Source organism: Podarcis bocagei, assembly GCF_964188305.1.
Source record: "Podarcis bocagei genome assembly, chromosome: 8".
NCBI classification, from domain to species: Eukaryota; Metazoa; Chordata; class Lepidosauria; order Squamata; family Lacertidae; genus Podarcis; species Podarcis bocagei.
Window position 1 is genome coordinate 86,103,179 of NC_138133.1, and position 21,351 is coordinate 86,124,529.

General features: G+C 44.1%; 1 protein-coding gene across 2 annotated transcripts in view; it reads right to left on the reverse strand.

Annotated features, from left to right (window-relative positions):
* Positions 1 to 471: 471 nt before the first annotated feature.
* Positions 472 to 21,351, reverse strand: part of KCNK9 (potassium two pore domain channel subfamily K member 9) — a 92,953-nt gene continuing 72,073 nt past the window's right edge. Inside the window, exons 2-3 of one of the 2 annotated variants that reach the window (XM_081204809.1) lie at positions 4,436 to 5,627; positions 472 to 4,390 (exon numbers count right to left, since the gene is read on the reverse strand). In XM_081204809.1, the coding sequence (XP_081060935.1) occupies positions 4,789 to 5,627 (839 nt within the window). In that variant the 3' untranslated portion in view covers positions 472 to 4,390; positions 4,436 to 4,788. Of the gene's footprint in view, positions 4,397 to 4,435; positions 5,628 to 21,351 lie in introns of both variants that reach the window. The other variant, XM_081204810.1, reaches the window with a different exon arrangement.

Genomic DNA, 21,351 nt, shown 5'->3' on the forward strand with positions numbered 1-21,351 from the left:
TACCATCCATTATTGCCAACTCACACAAGAAAACTGAAGGCAGGCAAGCTAACTACATGCATATGTAAACCTGCGCACAAGGGATATGGCTCCTTGAGCCTATGCACTCATACAGTGGTATCCTCTAGGTTAGATTACTGCAATGTGTTATACATGGGGCTGCCTCTGAAGATAGTTCGGAAACTTCAGCTGGTGCAGAATTCAGTGGCCAGGTTGCTCGCCAGGGCAAGACAGTTTGACTGTGATACAGAGATCCTGACCCAACTGCACTGGCTGCCAATTAGTTTCCAAGCCCAATTCAAAGTGCTGGTTTTGACCTATAAAGCCTTAGGTAGCTCAGGATCACAATTCCTCAAGGACCACCTCTCCCCACATCAGTTGACCTGGACCCTGAAATCATAATCTCTGGTCCTTCATGTGAGAGGTCCAGAGGATGGCAACACAAGAATGGGTATCTTCTGTGGTGGTTCCTCGTTTGTGGAATGCTCTCCCCAGGAAGACTTGCCTAACGCATTCATTACATATCTTTAGGCACCGAGTGAAAACATTCCTCTTCAACCAAACCATTGGTTGATTAAACAATCTATGGCCTTTTCAACCGTGGGTGGGTATTGTTATTATGTTATGCATTTTTGTATTTTTATATTGTATACTACCCAGTGATTCTCAGATGAAGGGCGGTATAGAAATTTTATAAATAAGTAACATCAGCTGTTTTCTGCATTCCTGGGATTCTGGTAGAAGGTAACCCAGAAACCTGGGCCAGGTGCAAGGCCAGTTCCCTCTTATAGGCACCTGTGGCTCTTGCTCTCTTTCTAGAAGAATACAAAGCATTCCTAGAAAAACTGGTGATTCACAAGAGATATCACAGCCGGCAGGGCAGGGGCGGGTCAATTGAGTCATCGCCATGGCCATAGCTACATCATCACTCAAGCAGGGATTTTTCACATGTCTACCACAAAATTCATATTTTCTTATGAATGTTTTATATTATTTTACATAAAATAGTTAGATGGGTTTTTTTAAAAAAAAAATAAGCTATTTATAAATCTTGTTAAATAAATATAATATATATTTCATTCAATCAAATTTAAAACACAGTGGTACCTCTGGATGCGAACGGGATCCGTTCTGGAGACCCGTTTGCATCCTGAAGCAAACGCAACCCGCGTCTGCACGTGCGCAAGTCGTGATTCGCTGCTTCCGCGTATGGGCGTGATGTCATTTTGAGCGTCTGTGCATGCGTGAGTGGCGAAACCCAGAAGTAACACATTCCGTTACTTCCGGGTCGTCATGGAGCGCAACCCAAAAACGCTCAACCTGAAGCATATTTAACCCGAGGTAAGACTGTAGCAGTATTATGTTTACTATTATTATAGTTAATGACTTCGTTCTGGCCAATATTGCACTTCATGCATCATTTTTGGTGCTACTGGTTGGCATTAGGCTACAACTGAAAAGAAGCTGGTGTGTCAGAGGGCAGAGCCTGCAGGAAAGACAGCTATTTTCACCTCAGATAAACAACACTTGGTAGCGCTGGTGGCCCCAGTGTTGTGGAATGCTCACCCTGCTGAAACGCAAGGTGTCCTATCCGCATTGGCATTCCGCGGGCTCTTGCAAACGCACTTGTTGTCACATCCCCCTGATCTCCTGACCTTAATTTCTGTTTTAACTGTTGTGCTGTTTCAAAGGGCTTGTTTATTGCACGTTTTAATTGTGGGGATGTGTAATTTAATGTTTTGATGGGGCATTGTTTTATTGCTTGTCTCCATTCTGTGCGCTTATATTCTGTAAGTGGTTTTATATTTCTAAAACCACTTACAAGCCACTTTGGCAATTAAGTCATATATAAATAAATAAATAATGTTTAGGCTCCATAATAATAACTCTTTCAAGGAAAAACAACACAGTTAAAAGATAAGGAAGAAGTAAGGAGTCGAAATGAGGTGGAGGGAAGTCACATGCGAAGAATAATTATTATATTTTTGGTTTATATTTGTGTATAAGAAAATACATGTTGAAGAACAAATGGAATATGTATATGAATAACCAACTTAAAAACTCAAAAAAAAATTATTGTGTTTTTTTTAAAAGAGAATGTGCAAGCAATTGCGTTAAATTCGGAAGTAAGTTCACCAGAATAAAGCACTTTTCCTGCCTAGAAAATAACAACAACAACAACTCTTGCATGTGCTTACAGGTCCTCAGCCACCAAGCTGTTTTGTATGATGTGTGGTGGTGAAGTAATTTGGGGGTGTGGGTGGGGAGTGACAACAGAACACAGGTTACCTATTCCCTCCTCAGCTGTGTCTCCCTTCCCATCAAACAAATTTCCCTCCTGCCTGGCAAATAGGCTTAAAAATCAGCTTCCGCTGACACCAATGGAGGCTGTTTTTTTAAAGCATAATTGAACTCTAACTGTCTGCAGTCAAAGTCCCTGTGGCCAACAGTTCCTCGGCCCTGATATTGTACAATGAAGATAGTTTCCCCATTCTCAAAAATAAACATGTCATCATAAGTGTATTGTTTATTTCACTTCACCCCTCATTCTGCAATTTTACAATTTCCCCTTACACTGGGCCAGAGGGTACAAGAAATGGAAGGGATGAATACTAGGCCTTCAGATCTCTATATTTACCAAGTGAGAAAGATGAACCAATATAGAAAACTCCAGACCCTGAAGCCTTGTGAAAGCCTTTTGCTGAGGCCATTGCAACCCTCAGAAAATCACAGCATCATATTAGCCTTCTGCTTGCCTTGCTTCATTAGGGCATGTCTCATCCCTGCTTTGCAGCTTGCTCTGTCAAAAACATTTTAACCATGCCCTGAGCAAACTAAATCCCTCCCTCCCTCGCTCTGGTGCTGATATGTAATACGATAGGATAAACTGGATTGTTACATAATGGTTCAAACACAGGCACAAAACACAGAATGGCCATTGGGCTGATGAAAAGCACATTTGCTTTGGGAGCAAGTGAACGATCCCTTCGCAGACCCAATGCAGACATACAGCAGAATTGCCATCTCACAAAAATGAGGTTGATTGGATGGAAGGAAGCCAAGCCAGAACAGGGACTCTTGGAGAGACAGCAACAAGGCAAGCATCTTCATGTCATGGGGTACTTAGCGCTCAAATAAGCTTTTCCATTCTAAATGATCCCATTTCTCTGCATAACCCTAGCTGTTGTCAACTGTTTTGGAATTTCTGGACTGCAAGTACGCCTCACCATTAAGCCAGTGCTTCCTAGATCTTGTATTCCTTGAACAAAATGGTTCAAAGAGCTGCTCTCAAGTCGCTAAAGCAACTCAATTCCGGTGCAATCATTCAAAGGGTCAAAGCAGAGCAAGTATTGACACCCGCAGTTGCCTCAATTGAACACATTCGCTCAGCAAAAGATTGTCAGGGTTTAAACGTTCCCAGAAGGTCAAAGCATGAGACACTCTCTCTTGAATCCCTCCTGAGGCCAACCAAGGTTTTCTGTTATTTACAAATCAAAAGCATTTAGAGACTACCTTTTATTATAATAATAATTTAAAACAAGGAATGCCCTGTTTTTTTTATATAAGAAAAGGGGGGGATCCACCCACCTCTGTATACCATCCTTGTCCAAGCATTCCCAAAAATATAATTCCTATGCATGCATCTGATTCTGCACACATTCAGGCTCTCTCACTCACTCACACACACAAGCACATGATAACATAAAATTTAATTTTATACAAAACTGTATAAATAAGAAATGATAAAATAGATACTCTTCAGTTCCGAGGATTCCCCCCTCAGAAAAGAAAAACCCTCTGTGTTCTGGCATATAGTTGGAACAATAACAAAGAATTAAAAGAAACTGATTTTTAAACCATATTATTTGCTTTAGAGTATTAATCCTATCTTTTCAAGGGTTTTGTTTTCCTCTTGTATTGTCTTAATGCATACCAGTTCTACAAAATGCATGCTGTAGATTTTTTAAAAAATATATGTTTGGGGTTTGTTAGTTTTTGTAGGGATTTGATCTGGCAAGCAAAAGCAATCCTTCTTTCCTGCCTTGAATCTTTCTGGAAACAAAACATCTAATAAAATCTAGCATTAAAAAAAATATTAAAAATCACCATGATACACTTGGTATATTGACCGTTTATGGTGCATGCTTGACTCAGCAAACGGAACAAAAGAGAATAGCAGCTTTTTCCCGTTCCCGCAGCCCCTGCCATGTTTTGGAAGCCAAAAAGCAGGCCAGAATACAAGTTCTTCAAAGGAAGAATCGAAAGAAAACAAAACCAATACCTGATGCTTTGATATATACTTTGTTAGTCACATGGCACTGGTAGTGGAATTGTGCGTGTGCACCTATACCCTAACCCAGACACGCCACACACAGGCACACTCGTGCTTCTCTCTCTCTCTCTCTCTCTCTCTCTCTCTCTCTCTCTCTCTCACACACACACACACACACACACAGAGTGACCTGCTTGTGAAGGAAAAGAGTTCATTAGGTCAAGAAGTGCCCGAGGGCACATTGAAAGCTCCCAGCTAATATGTGCAACTTTGGAATTTGGATACCCACTTCCCATCACCTCGAATCTTCAGACTACCGAGGGGCGGGGACATAAATGTAAGGCATACTTTGCTCCAGAGCTGAGTCTCAGAGGAAGGGTGTCTCTTCCTTTGCTTGATTTCCTTGATTAATCTTAGCCTCGCTCTGACTTACACGAGGAATTCCTTTAAAAAAACAAACAAACCCAAAACCAATCTTAGGAATAAAAGATCAAAAACCCCAAGGACAAAGGACTTCAGATGGACTTCCGCCGTCTCATCAGCCTGTGGCTGTCTGTGAAGCTGTTCAAGCCAGGAGAGATGGAGCTCACAGGGGATGGGAAAAGGCTGTTTTTTAATGTGCTTGGCGAGATCTCCTCTATCTTGTAGGAGATAGAGTGAAAGTACTGGAGGTTCAACTTGGAGCTGAAGGAGTTTTGGTGGGACACAACCCGGCTGGTGTATTCGTGGGACCTGTAGCACATGCAGGAGCAATCCGACTGGAGGTCCGTCACCTCGGCTTTGTACCTCGGCCGCCCATGCTGGGAATCATCTTGGATGTGGATGATCATGCTGTTATGGTTCCCTGCCTGGGAGGCACGTTCCTCAGCCTCCCGCCTCTCTTCCTCGATGTTCATGAACAACCTGAGAACAACCAGATTGAGGAATGCCCCAATGACTGTCAAGCCTACTAGGATGTACATAAAGCTAAAGGCCACATAGAGCGGCTTCCTCTGGAGGGCTCCTTTCGTCTGAAGGGCCACGTAGTCCCCAAACCCTATTGTAGTCAATGTTATAAAGCAGTAGTAGAAGGCCTGGAAAAAGCTCCACTCCTCGCAGTGGGAGAAGGCCGCTGCTCCTATGCAGAGGGTCCCTATGCACGAAAAGAATCCGACGGCCACCATGTTCTCCATGGAGACATCAGTGCTCCTCATCCTGCAGCACCTTTTCATCCGCTGCAAGAGGTACTTGACAAAGGTGTTCATGCGTTCGCCAAGGCTCTGGAACATGACCAGGGTCAACGGGATGCCCAGGGCAGCGTAGCACATGCAGAAAGCCTTTCCAGCATTTGTTCCTGGGGCAGCATGCCCATAACCTGGAGAAGCAAAAGACAAAAACAGGTGAGTGACCAGGGAGGGAGGGAAGGAGGGGTGGCTGCTCCTAGGTGGAGCTACCCATCACAGGTGGACTTTGATCTTTCACATTTCAGTAGCACCCTGTGCAAGCCCCAAAATCAGCTCACATATTCCACTTCTCACCTTCTATTCTGTTCAATTCACTACGTCATAGTTGCAATGCCCTGCTTTCCCCTGCTAGGCTCAACACCCAGCACGGTGGTACAAGTTGTCCTGCCCTAAATCTTCCTCTGTACCATTCCAAATGCCCTACACAGGTCTTCAGTAAAGGAGAAATAGAGCTGTGTGTCATCACTGAAAGACTCATGGTGCCCAAAAACACTCCCCAAGCATCACCCACTGAAGATAACCATCCAAGTAGAACTGGAACCACTGCAAAACAGCTCTGCTCACCCCCAAATGGGACAGCTGCTCCAGAAGTATACCATTGTTGATGGTATTGAAAGCCACTGAGAGGTCAAGGAGGATTAAGAGGGACACATTGCCCCTGTCTCTCTTCTGACAGAGGTCATCATATAAGGCGACCATGACCATTTCTGTGCCAAAGCCAGGCTGAAACCCTGATTGAAATGGATCTAGAAGATCAGTCTCCTCCAAGATCTGGATCTGGTCAATGGCCACCCACTCAAGTACCTTACCCCCAAAAGGGAGGCTGGCAGCTGACCAGTAATTACTTAGGTTCTCAGAATCTATGGATGGTTTCTTGAGAAGTGGTCTTATCACTGCCTCCTTCAAACAGGCAAGAACCACCTGCCTGATATTGCTGTATCATAGCAATATGATACTGCTATATCACAGCAATAGTAGTGAAAAGTGATCTGTTAACTAATGGTAGCAACAGCAGCTGCAGCAATAAATCCATGCCAAGCTCTCCTCCTCCTCCTCCATTTGCAGGATCTGAATGCAAATTGTGTGCTGTTGATTTCGCTTCCCTTTGAATTCACTTTTTCAGGCAATATGGGACCCACACTGCTATTCAAAACCAGAATGGAAGAAGCTTCACAAGCATTCTTCATCGTCATTCCATGGTAATGGAAATTCACCTTCCTTCTTGGGGCAATCTCTCCCTTTTGACAACAGCATAAAGCTGGGGGTGGAGGGGGGTGAACTATGCCAAACCCTCATGACTCAGACATTTCTTATGCTGGCTGCAGCCTGAGATGGCAGATAACGACAGAGGAATAATTGCATCTGAAACTTAAAACAGACGTATTAGGAGGGGGAGGGTATGGTCATGACTGAGGTAACACACAAACTGCTTTTCCTCCAGGGAAATGGTGGCAAAGAGTGACGTAGATTTTAGGAATAACTCCAGTAATCCTTTCGGCATGCTGAATTTTCCTTAGCTCAGTTGTACTAGACGCTTAAAGGCCATTGTATGTAGACTGTGTATCTGAAGCATTTAAGCGGCTCTTGACTTAGGTTGCCCCATCATCTTCAGTCATGGTAGCAGACAAGCCCTTTCAGTAGCAGCTAATACTGTCATGGTCGGAGGTAGGAATGAACATGTCAGTTTGGGTTTCTTTCTGTTTCTCCTTTTCCCAGTCTTCAGTTAATCTCATTTCTGCATTGATTTGTGGTTTATGCATTGTATTAGGTCAAATGGTTTGCAACAATTGTTGTATTAGGCAAAGCTGCATTTTTTAAAATAAAAAAATGTGTATATTGGACAAAATTCACACTAAAATGCTGGTGAATTTTCACGACTTAAAAAAATCCATGCAGTGATGTAGAAAGGTAGAAAAAAATAAAAGTAAGACTAGGGAAATGAGAAACTGGAAGAAACCAAAACTGACAGATTAGGCCTAAGTAAACCCATTAGTAAATACTGCAAACAGTGCATCCAGTTCTCTAAATTAGAGTTTGGCGTATTATATACACACCCAGAAAATGACTCCACTCCCCATTAAATTCTCTTTCCATGAGTGGAAATAACGAAGGTTGTCATCAAATCTTTTCTAAAACTGACTTTGCAAGTAGGGGATCTGTTACTGCTGAATAGCTACCATCATTTATGCTTATTTCATATTGTTTACAGACCACTTTTCTACGCAGTGTACAGTTAACATCAGTAAAAACAACAAAGGTCAATCAACAAAATGAACACTGAAAAAGACTGCTACAGAACAAAAATGCAAGGCAAATTTTGAAAGAAGGGCCCACAAGATCTACCTGGAGGAGTGTTCCAGAACTGCAGCAACAGCACCCAAAAAAAAACCTCAAATCTGTTATACAACATTGTAGACAACTTGGTAAAATCCTCATGGCATTTGCCGCTCCTTAAGTGGGGGCTTTCTTGACTGCCACAATAGTTGGTGGAGCCTCAAGACTACAAACTCCATGGTACAGTGTTACTATGACCAAAATTTTGTTATGAGTTTGGGGGTGCCAGACTCCCCTAAATTCCTGGACCTAGTAAGTGTTAGAATTTAATCAAGGATTGGAGTGTTAAAATATAAACCAAGTAAGCTTCCTCATGAGAGGTGAGCCATTAAGAAAACAAAGGAACGGTGATGGCCCATTAAGAAAGCTAAGGAGAATAGGCTCTGTGCCAGATGGCAAATGGGTGAGACCTCTCCTCAATTTGAAGTTAATTAGAAGACAAAGCCAGAGTTTGAGGCAGATGTTTAGAGTTGGCTGTGATGTGACCTAGAGGGGGGAAAGGTTGCAGGTTTTTAAAGGCAGCAAGCTAGGAAGAAGGTGGGAGTATGATTGATTTCTGCTTGAATCCAAGGCTGCACCTATGGGAGAAACAAGATCATGGGGGGGGGGGGGTTAATGCTGTGAACCCCTCCATCACTGGCTCAGGTTGTATATATGTGCACATAAACAATATTATCGTAAAGAGACCATAGTCTCTGTTGTGCCTCATTTGCAAAAGGAAACATGAACCCCTGGAATCTCACACCACTCAGAGATTGGGGTGGCAGGCAGCAATATGCATTCACAGAAATATATGATACCTGTGAATGTTAACAATAACAATAATCTGAAGGAGCGTCTCCCCCCCCCCATTGTTCTACCTGGACACTGAGGTCCAGCACTGAGGGCCTTCTGGCAGTTCCCTCACTGCGAGAAGCCAAGTTACAGGGAGCCAGGCAGAGGGCCTTCTCGGTAGTGGCGCCCACCCTGTGGAACACCCTCCCACCAGATGTCAAAGAGAACAACAACTACCAGGCTTTTAGAAGACACCTGAAGGCAGCCCTGTTTCAGGAAGCTTTTAATGTTTGATGTATTATAGTATTTTAATATTCTTTTGGAAGCCTCCCAGAGTGGCTGGGGCAGCCCAGCCAGATGGGCGGGGTATAAATAATAAATTATTATTATTATTATTATTATTATTATTATTATTATTATTATTATTATATAATAAATAAGCTATTTTTGAGCATATGCAACTGCAAAAGGAGCAGCTGAAAGCCAAAAAGAGCAGATCGATTTCCTGCAGCCAAAATGTTGCCTGGCTGCCTCTAGCCTTATTGCTATGCGCTGGACCACACCAGCAGATGTGAATAAAGTTTAAAATAAGTGTAAAAGGAATCGTGCTCCTGCCCTAGCCGAGACTACAATCGCCTCCCAGAGATTAACAGCACGAGCCACAGGCCTCTTCTTCTCTCATCAGCTCTATCAGGTCAGGCGCCGCCTGTCTTCCCTTTTTTTAATTCTGAAGGGTGGAAAGCCAGGCTGCAGCACGGCACAGCATGACTCAGAAGAAGGATGGCTGCTTCAGCTTGAAAAGTTACCCCCGGCACAGGTTTGTCTGCAAGTAAATCAAGTCGACTTAGCTAAATGCCTGTCAGCAAATCAAGCAGATGGCAGTGAAGAGGCAGAGTTGAAAGGGTCACCCAAGAAAGAGAAGGGGGAGATGGTCACAGAGTCAGCAAATTCCTGTCCCAGTGGAGAGGTGAGCGCTGGCTTCTCCTTGCAATCACATAGGAGGGAAACGGTATAAGGGACATGGCTTTCTTTCCATAGTATGATTCACCCTGACAACATAAGGTCCCAATTCTCAAGCCAGGACATGCATCTGAGCTCCAAATACTCGAGAGAGCTATGACCATCCCAGCTCATTCCAAAAAAAAAGCTTTAATACAAATGCTACGATTAAGAAAATACAGTGGACGCTCAGGTTGCGAACATGATCCGTGTGGGATGCAAATAATAATAATAATAATAATAATAATAATAATAATAATAATAATAATAATAATTTATTTATTTATATCCCGCCCTCCCCAGCCGAAGCTGGGCTCAGGGCGGCTAACAACAATAAAATAATACAACATTCTAAAATCATTTCATTATAAAATTAATTCAAATCGAATTGATGGCAACCACTGGGCTAGAGTTCTGTGAAGATTGCCAAAGGAGGGAGTCAGGCTGTGCCCTGGCCAAGGGCTTGGTGGAACAGCTCTGTCTTGCAGGCCCTGCGGTAAGATGTCAAGTCCCACAGGGCCCTAGTCTCTTGTGACAGAGCGTTCCACCAGATTGGAGCCACAGCCAAAAAAGCCCTGGCTCTGGTTGAGGCCAGCCTAACCTCTCTGTGGCCTGGGACCTCCAAGATGTTTTTGTTTGAAGATCGTAAGTTCCTCTGTGGGACATACCAGGAGAGGCGGTCCCGTAGGTACGAGGGTCCTAGGCCGTGTAGGGCTTTAAAGGTTCGCAACCCACAGCGTTCGCAACCTATGTCTGCTCGTCTGCGATTCAGTGTTCTGGTACTTCTGGGTTTTGGCGGTCCGCAACCCGAAAAAATGCAACCTGAAGCGGTTGTAACCCGAGGTATGACTGTAGTGGAGAAGAATTAGAACAGCAATCTTTTGCGCTGTTCCGTTGGAGTAAGCTGCACTGGGTGCAGTGGTCTTTCCAAGTTAACATGCATAGGACTGGGCCACAACAATGCAGTTTGGGGCATATCTACTCAGAAGTAAGTCCTATTGAGTTCAATGAGTCTCACCCCCATTGTTTGTGCAGGATTGTAGCCCATGTCAAAGAAGTGTGCTTAGGAAGAAGGTAAGTGTCCGCTTTATATTAAGTTATTCTATCTAGATCAGTATCATCTACACTGACTGCCAAGGTTTTAGACAGGACACATTTCCAGTCCTGCATGGAGATCACAGAACTGTAGAGCTGGAGGGACCCCGAGGGTCATCTAGTCCAACCCCCTGCCATGTGGGGATCTCAACTGCTGGGGATTGAACCTGGGACCTTCTGCACTCAAAGCAGATGCTCTGCTGCTTGAACTGAAGGAAATCAAGAGATCTCAAAAGGATAAATCTGCAGGTGATTCCACATCAGCCTGCAGTGGGAGGGAGATTATATATTTGAATGCTCGCCAATATATATTGCACACGCAAGACCATCAGGGAGCAAGCACAGGAAATAATGCATGATTGAATGCGCATCAGATCTCATACTTCCACCAGCACCACCTGCAGTCTGAAGAGTTTCAGCCAGCTTTCAGTCGTCTGGTGAACTTGTCCGCTTGCCTGCATCCTCCCTACTGAATTTGCTGAATCTGGGCTTATGTTTTAGAGGGGAAAGGGTTCAGAACTCGGCGGGCTCTGCTACACAGTTATCACATCACATCCAGCCTTATGTCTTATTACACATGCTGAGGGGATGGAATCTGCGTGTCCTCGTGGCACCCCTCTGTCCCCATTTGCCTCTGCCAACCCTCCTCAGAAACTGTCCAGAGTATTATATCACAAGACATATAATGCCTTGAACAAGATTGCAGCCTGAAAAGGCAAACTGGCAAGCAGAGATGACCAAAGGAAATAACTCTTCTCTAGTTTAAACCAATCATGCCTCCTTGGATTACACACACACACACACACACTGCTCACTTCACTCTCCAACCCCTCCCCTTGCAGCTTACAGAAACCCCTTCCTCTTATGACAGCTAAGTCCAGTCGCGAACGATTCTGGGGTTGCGGCGCTCATCTCGCTTTACTGGCCGAGGGAGCCGCATTTGTCCGCAGACAGTTTTTCCAGGTCATGTGACCAGCATGACTAAGCCACTTCTGGCAAAACCAGAGCAGCGCACGGAAACGCCGTTTACCTTCCCGCTGGAGTGGTGCCTATTTATCTACTTGCACTTTGACGTGCTTTCAAACTGCTAGGTGGGCAGGAGCAGGGATCGAGCAACAGGAGCTCACCCAGTCACAGGGATTCGAACCACCAACCTTCTGATCGGCAAGCCCTAGGCTCAGTGGTTTAGACCAGTGTTCCCCAACCTTGGGCCTCCAGCTGTTTTTGGACTACAGTTCCCATCATCCCTGACCACTGGTCTTGCTAGCTAGGGATTATGGGAGTTGTAGTCCAAAAACAGCTGGAGGCCCAAGGTTGGGGAACACTGGTTTAGACCACAGCACCACCCGCGTCCCCCTTCCTCTTATAGATTGTCCCAAATGTGCACACACCCCTCCACCTACAGATCACTGAAACCTGAGCCCAGGAAACCTGAAGAGGAACAGGCAGGACAGCAGGCTGTTCCATCACCGTGCTGCAGTTTTCGTGGCTGCCTGCTGGTGGCCACACAAAGTGCAGCGTGATGACATCCTTGCAGTTTTACTATATAGCCCAAGCTGCAACACAACATGTCTCCCCCATACCTCTACAGCCACAGCTTTTGGGGGTGAAGTAAAAACCTTCCAACTGTTTTGACTTCACACCCAAAGGCACACTCCTCTGTTGACTCTCAAGACAAGACGGATGCCAAACTAATCCAGCTTTCACATCAAGCATTTTACTAAGTAAAATAATTCCTTCCAGCAGCACCTTAGAGACCAACTAAGTTTGTTATTGGTGTGAGCTTTCGTGTGTATGCACACTTCTTCAGATACACTGAAACAGAAGTCACCAGACCCTTATATATAGTGAGAGGGTCGGGAGGGGTATTACTCAGAAAGGTGGTGGGAATGGGTGATTGGCAGATAGGTGTGGTAAACCTGTTGACTACTGTTAACGACTGCAATTGGTCTTACAGGAAAAAGCAAGGGGTGAGATGGCTAAAAATAGCTTTATCATGTATAATGAAATAAGAATCCAATGTCTCTATTCAGACCAGGTCTCTCCATGGTTTTAAGTTTGGTAATAAGTTGCAATTCAGCAACTTCTCTTTCCAGTCTATTTCTGAAATTCTTTTGTAATATGACAGCTACTTTGAGATTTTGTATAGAATGTCCTGGGAGATTGAAGTGTTCTCCTATTGGTTTCTCTGTCTTGTGATTCCTAACATTTTACTAAGAAACCTCTCTGGAGCCACAAATTCCCCTACATATTGCAAAGGATTTGGGGCCACCATTTAGAGTGCACATTCAGTTTGCACAAATGAGACCAGCAACAAAATGCTGCAGTGTGGAGTGTTCCTGTTCAGGTTTCCAGCCTGTGATCCATGCTTTTTTCCCATTCCATTTTGCCTTTCCTCTCCACAGAGCATGCCCAGTTCTCAATGGGTTGGGTTTTTTGGCTGGTTGAGAGGGTCCCCTTTGTGTTTTTTCCCCAAAGCATTTTTGTGCATCTCCAATCCTTTAAGTTCCCCCAAGACCTCTGACGCTCCTCTCGTACACCATTTGTGCCGTTTTGCCAATGTAAGGATTGTTGACGGAAGATTGAAACACTACTATCCTTCGAAATCCATACTTGAATGAACTTTGAGGTGCTGTTCTCCAACCAAGTAATTTGCAGGCTTTGAACGTGCATCAAAGCATCAGTGAAAATGATTTTTGGAAATGCACTGTATTGGGAGAAATTGCTTGCAAACCTGTGTAGTAGTCAGTGTTGCAATGTTGCATGCAATAATGTTTCTGTTATCCTAAAATACTGGTGCACTTACATTGGGACCTTTAATTCGCAAATGGATGTAGAAATGTGGAGAAGTTAAGATTGGGAAAATGAGAAATGAAGAGAAACTGATTGGATAGATCTGCCTACCCCTGCACATCCTGAATCTAGTGTACTGTTGGCATGGCAGGCGGACATCAATCATGGTGGACAAAGCTTCTGCCCATTACTGATGTTCACCTTGAGAAGCCCCTGAGGAGCCCTCAAGGATCCCCAAGATTCCCTGGAGCGCAGTTTGAAAGCCTGATGTTATATATGAAGTGAAATGTCTGGAGTGGAAGGGTTCCTCACAGCAATCCCTGGGGAAATCTGTAAAGAGCTTTGCAGAGCCTGCCATTAGGAAGTTTTCCTTACATACAGCCTACGTTGAATTTCTCTGCTCAATTGCATCCCATTACCCTTCGCTATACACCCCCTACATCACTGTAGAGTCTCTCCATTCTTGGTATTAAAAACCCTCTTCCGACACTGTCAGAGAGTCGTTATCTCCTGCCTCAGGCAGAAGCCTCCTAGTCCAGCACTTGCATCCTTAAGAAAGATAGAAAGCTGCCTTAAAGCTGTGAGACCATTGGTCCGTCTAGTGCAGAACAGCTGACACTGGCTGGGAGCAGCTCTCCCAAGGTTTCAGGCAGAGTCTTTACAAGCCATATCTGGAGATTCCAGGGATTCAGCCTGGGACCTGCTGCATTAAAAACAGATATTCTGCCACTTAGCTATAGCCCATTCTGCTGTGCCAGCAATATTTCTGCATAGGGTGGTTTGTGTGAACAGCTGCTCCGTGGTCTAGGGCTCAGCTTGGAAAGTGGCCTGGGTCAAACAGGTGCTCTGAGACTGAGGACGGAAAGGGTGATGGCCAAATCCTACAAAATCTCAGGCTGTGGGAAAGAGAATCATTACCAGCGGTGGCAAAAGTGGGGGGGGGGAGACCTGGCATCTGCCAGCCATCATATGAGGAAGAACCACAGATTTGAGTAGGCAAGCAAAGGTCCCAGGCTCAGTGCCTGGCATCTCTAGGTAGAGTTCGAAAGGACTTCCTGCCTGAAACCCCATAGAGCTGCTGCCAGTCAGTGTAAAGGTAAAGGTACCCCTGCCCGTACAGGCCAGTCTTGACAGACTCTAGGGTTGTGCGCTCATCTCACTCTAGAGGCCAGGAACCAGCGCTGTCCACAGACACTTCCAGGTCACGTGGCCAGCGTGACGAAGCTGCTCTGGCGAACTGGCACCAGAGCAGCACATGGAAACGCTGTTTACCTTCCCGCTATAAAGCGGTACCTATTTATCTACTTGCACTTAAGGGAGCTTTTGAACTGCTAGGTGGGCAGGAGCTGGGACCGAACGACGGGAGCTCACCCCGCCGCGGGGATTCGAACCGCCGACCATGCGATCGGCAAGTCCTAGGCACTGAGGTTTTACCCACAGCGCCACCCACGTCCCACAGTCAGTGTAGACAATACTAAGTTAGATGGACCAATGGTCTAACTCAGTATAAAATAAAAAAAAATCCTTCCAGTAGCACCTTAGAGACCAACTAAGTTCTGCAGATACACTGAAACAGAAGTCACCAGACCCTTATATATATCTGTATCTGTATATGTATCTGAAGAAGTGTGCATGCACACGAAAGCTCATACCAATAACAAACTTAGTTGGTCTCTAAGGTGCTACTGGAAGGAATTTTTAAATTTTGTTTTGACTACGGCAGACTAACACGGCTACCTACCTGTAATCAGTATAGAGCAGTTTCCTACATTTCTGCAAGGACTTCAGCCACTACAAGTTGTGGTAAAACAATTTGGAGACAGCGAGTGGAATGGAGAAAGGAATCCCCATCATTGTGGCCAGCTAAATCTTATGAAATCTCCCACTCCATTTCCTCCTCCTTCCGATGGAAAGAAAGCATTCCATCCCAGCTCTACACGCTGCACTGATCCAGAGCTCCATATGCACAGAGCCCCACATTTTCACAGGGAAGTATTCAACCAAGCAATCCCCCCATTTGCAATCTGAAGTGGTACAACCAACCAACAGCTCTTTGTCATAATGTAGCAAAGAATAACATTAGTATTTGCCGACACAGTAATTTAAGGCTATCTCACATTCTGGCAATTCCCATCCTGCAGAGTTTTCATCCTTTCCCCCTACTACACTTCATAGGAACTTTGCATATCTCCTGCAAGATGAGCAACTCTATTTTCAATGAAATTTCAAGGGAAGAAATTCCTTTTCTGGGTTTTCATTTTGGGGGGTGGGTGAAAAACTTAAAAGGAGCAAAACTGTGTCAGTTCAGTTGTGTCTCCCTCCCACTTCTAGGCTAAACAATAATAATCTCTTCAGTCTTTCCTCACACACTCTGCTGTCTTCACCCTTGAGCAACAGTGGCTTCCCTGAATCCTTTCCTGCCTTTTTGGATTTTTTTCAATCACCAACTGAGGGTCTGAACAGGCATCTGTGAAATCCTGCTCAGGAAGAGGCTAAGATGAGGATGCTGAAAGCACCAAGCCAAGCCACTGCGGCCAAGGAAGTAAATCTGTCTTGTTTAAATTGTGGAAATTGATCCACCCATCCCAGTTAGCCATTTTTACAGCAATTTGTCTCATCAATAGGCAGCTGCAGTTTTCTACAAAATAAGCCCATTTCTCTGTTGTTTACAAAGAGCAACCTTCCTCGATGCCAGATTCTGACATATGCATCCCACGGTAAATTTACAAGAGGCGGTGGAGCTAGGCATCCCATCTTAAATGTTCTGACTATGCATAATCAGGGAGATCCATCATTTTTGTTTCCTGTGCACTGGAGGCCCAATGTATGAGCCTGTGTGAAAGATCCAGCACTTTCAATAATTTTGCATGGGTCCCAGAGGAAAACCCACCCCCAAGGCCAGCCTTACCACATTGTGATCGATGAAGTCGGGAGAGTACATTGACCATCTCCAGAAAGGAAACATCACTTTCAATCTTCCATCCATGGCTTCTCACTATCCACTGGACAAGTCAAAGGCTATGTACACCAGGGGTCCCCAAACTAAGGCCCGCGGGCCGGATAAGGCCCGAGGGACTTGCTTATCTGGCCCACAGCAACCCCCGCTGCCGCCACTCGCTCTTACCGGCACTGCGCTGTGTTGCTGCCCACTTCCGGGTTGGAGGAGCACCAGAAATAGCTTGTGCGCATGTGCAAGCGTTATTTGTGCATGCGCAAGCATTATTTCCAGTGCACATCCAGGTTGGAGGAGGCCCGTGCAAATGTGCACAAGCTATTTCCGGTGCTCCTCTGACCCGGAAGTGCGCTGGAAATAGCGTGTGTGCACGCGTATGGGCACGCGCTGCCCCGCCCTCTGGCCCACCATGCAATTGGCGCTGGAGACACTGGCCAGAGGTGCGGTAAGTGTGCTGGCCCCTGATGTAAACACTATAAAGCGCATTCGAAGCGCATCACTTTCCTCAAAGAAATCTGGGCACTGTAATTCACCCCACACAGAGTTACAATTTGCAACAGCCCTAAACAAATTATAGTGCTGCCCTTGTAGAATTTAGCAGAGAGGAGTATGGAGACAAAACTAGAATGAGGTGGCTCTGTTTGAGCTATGGGCCTTTCAGCCACCACTTTGATTTGAAAGCTATAGCCTGGCCAGTTGGTTTCAGTCCCTTCTTCACCAAGCTGCAAAAAGAAGCCTGCAATATTTCAGTGGAGACCAAAATATTTGTTCTCGTAACTGGTTAAAGGTGGTTCTGAGTGTGTCAGTGTCATCCACACATTGAATGGCACAACCCCACCACCACACGTCACTGCAAATGGCCACGCCACATCCCAGCCATCTCCAACCTGAAGCCCTCCAGATGTGGTTCCCATCTTTCCTTACCATTGGCCATACTGACTGGGGCTGATGGCCGTTGCAGTCCAAGAACATCTGGAGGAAACCAGGTTGAGGGAGGCTGGCATAATCTGAAAAGGACCGTGAAAACAAAGCCAAGAAAGCAACAGCCCTGGGGCATGGTTCTGTGGAGGTTGCATCTCTTCAGAACACAGTTCACCAAGTGTGCCAGCAATTTTCTCTGCTTCTTGTGTCTTATTATTATGTTTTCTCCTTTCATGCTTCGAAATCAAAAGCTCCCTTTCCAGGCTTAGTGCAGTTTGTACCGTGCTATATTTGCCTCCAAAACTCAATTTCCTTGGAGGGGTTTTGCAGTTGTTTGATGAAGCTGCTTATCAGGGTACACAAAGAAATGGCAGTGATTTCCGACAAGCCACACCACGCTTCCAGTTACCAACCATTCTGTAGTTGAAGGGAGGGGGAAGAAAACATTTTCTGAGCCTTCCAATCAGAGCAAAGACAGGGAATATCTCTAAATTTTAAACCCTTAAGTATTAAGAAATTGGTAATTTTAGGACTCATCCTAAACTCACATGGCTCAGGCAGTTCCAAATGCCCAGAGGTTCTTGCACAAGCTCTAAAAAATTTAAAAAAAAAAATTGCTTCAAGCCATTCCTCATTCTTCTAGTCTGCCTCTCAACCCAGAATCATTACAATCAGGGAAGGAAATATGCAGTAGGGTCCAGAATAATACTGTTAAAGGATTCGAGTAAACACTTACAATTAAGAAAACATATGTAAAGATTAAGAAACAACAGTTTGGAAACTAATTAAGGATAAGACGTAATTGGAAAGAAAATATGGTATAAAAAAATGATGAGAATATAAGAGCATTTAATCAAAAGATAACAGTTAAGCAGAAATAGCAAACATTTAATGAATTGGAAGGGGAAGTTGAGGGAAGTCATAGGGTGAGGGGATATTTTGATTCTTTTATTATTTTTCTTTTATATGACAAATGTGTGGAATATAAAACTGTAAAGCTAATAAAATTCTTTTTTAAAAAACCCAGAATAATTCTGTTGCACTTAGTTCCCTGTAATCAATGGAAATTAACACTAACTTGTTGCATGAATTTCAACAGTACCCAAATATAGTCTGTATCCAGCCCATGGTTGCCAATCGTCTAGGACCAGTCTGAACACTAGGGGTAATGTCTGTCTGCTTCTGTGATTAGAACAGCCTTCATCTGCTGGTGAGAGAGGAGGGAGAGTCCTCTACCTCCCGAGGGAGATTGTTCCACTGTCAAACAGCTCTTACCACCAGAATGTTCTTCCTGATCTTTAGTTGGAATCTCCTTTCTCATAATTTGAAACCACTGGTTCAAGTCCTACTCTCCAGAGCAGGAGAAAACAAGCTTGCGCCATCTTCCATGTGACAGCCCTTGAGATGGCTATCCTTTCTCCTCTCAGTCTCCTCTTTTCCAGGCTTAATATACCCAGCCCCTTCAACCACTCCTCATAAGGCTTGGTTTCATAGATGCAAATAGCTCTGTCAATTCTCAATTTACGTAAGTGCAAAAAAATGAATATAGGGAGAAAACCAAGGGTACAAATAGAGAAAAAAAGAAACAGAAAACAGCCGAATGAAGACGGAGCATACTCAGAAGGCATGGAATGCTATGTTGCTGCTGGGGTGAGGAAAAGGAAAACTGAAGTGAGGAAAAGAAATAGTACTGGGTGCCTGTAGACCTGAACAGAGGCATGTCATGTTGTATCACTTTGCTCCAGGTCCCACCTGTTTCTTGTTCAGTGCTGCAGATGATGTACCTGCAACAAGTGGTGCTAACAGACTCAATGGGCACTGCCCAGTGCTTAGAAGGAAATAATTCAGATTAACTAATCCACTGAATTAATTCAAAAATCTCTGAATTATACCTATAATTTTGGGATGAACTCAATCTGAATTAAGTTCCTTTTGCAGTGGAACATCTGGGTGATGTGCAATTTGTATATGTTTCATCACACTTAACTCTGTGTTTGATTGTGGCCATTTCATTATTTGGGGAAATTAATAAAACAACTGTTCACATTACACTGTGTTGTTATGTTCTGATGCTTTCTTGGTCTTCTTAAGTATATTTTATGCTTGAGGGGAGCAGCTTGTAAAATTCTAGTGGCTAAAAAAAGTGCCAAGGACTACTTGAATGAATTTTGAATGGAATTGTAACCTGAACTGGGACAGAATTAGTTCCTTTTTGGAGGCGGCGAACTTGAACTGGAATTTATTCCTTTTTATAATGAAGTTCCCAAGCACTGTTACTGTCGATTTTAAAGCCGTTTTTCTACGACACTCCTTAAAGTACATATTGAAAAGTATTATAAAAAGGATCATGGTTGTAAATGATAGTGCTAAAGTATATGTGAGAGCAGAAATGAATTAACCGCCAACTATTAAAGTGCTTGACCTTCAAAGTCATAATGTGCAATGAACAATTCAAAATCCCACCGCTGGCCCAAATACATGGAGTCTTCACACACCATTGATGCAAACTACACTCCATTACAATGCAATCTCCCAGAGAACAAGGGAGAGGTAGTATTCCTGAGCACCTGTGCCTCTGAGCCCATCTCAAATACATTTTCTTCCTGTTATTTAAGCAATTACGGTCACGACCCATGTCTTTTCTAGGGGTGATAATGACCAACTAAAATTACTGCATTCATGCACCATTAGCCCCAAACCATCATTAGCTGCCTTCAGCGCTGCACGTCCACTAATAAGACTCAAGCCTCTGCCACGAGAACGTATCCCTCGGACTTAGAGATTGTGCCAGAAGGAAGTCCCTTAAATACCACAGGCTTTCAGTCCATTAGGAAATGGACGTGTTGGCTACAAAAGCTCCCATTTGTCTTCCTGTTGGAATCAGAAAGCCGAGGGTTGCACTTAACAAGCAGGGAGGGAATTGAGATGCCTCTGCCCAGCAACTTAAATTTTCTTATCCTCAGGGAAAATTGACACTTCACAGTGCTTCCATTTTTGTTATTTGGATTGCTATCCTACCCTCTCTAGAGGGCTGGAGGCAGGTTGTAAAACTTTAAAACAAAGCACATAAGCTTATTAACCAAGGGTTGTATCTAAGTCATACTCAGAGGAGACCTCCTGAAGCTGATGGACTTCCATGTGACAAACTTAAGTCCATGGATTTCAGGGAGCCTATTCTGTGTAAGACTTAGTTGGGTGCCACCCCAAATCTGTAAAAAGGATGGAGCTGGGAGCCATGGGAAACTACATTTCCTGTGATCCCCAGCATTAATAGATGCTCCATGAAAACATCCAAAATGGTTAAGTGAGACCTCCCCTCTCCACCTCCAGACCGTCCTCCTGCCTTAACATGCATACATTTTGGGAAGGAGGGAACCAGTTGCATGGAGATGTCAGGTGTACTTGGCCTGAACTTCAGAACAGCATGGGCTCAGGGAGTTCTGAACTGAGGATGTTCTTTCTGGGTAGGAATTGTCCAATTCCAAGCCACAGCATCATCATATTGGGTAAAAAAGAAAGAAAACAGCCATTTAGTGCCAATACAAACAAGCTTTCTATATGCAGCATGACCACTGCAGAGGACCTTGCACATGATAACGAAGCCAAAGATAGATGATAGATATAGATAGATATAGATAGATAGATAGATAGATAGATAGATAGAGATAGATGATAGATGATAGATGATAGATGATAGATGATAGATAGATGATAGATAGATGATAGATAGATAGATAGATAGATAGATAGATAGATAGATAGATAGATGATAGATAGATGATAGATAGATAGATGATAGATGATAGATAGATAGATAGATGATAGATAGATAGATAGATAGATAGATAGATAGATAGATAGATAGATATAGATGATAGATAGATGATAGATAGATGATAGATGATAGATAGATAGATAGATGATAGATAGATAGATAGATAGATAGATGATAGATATAGATAGATAGATATAGATAGATAGATAGA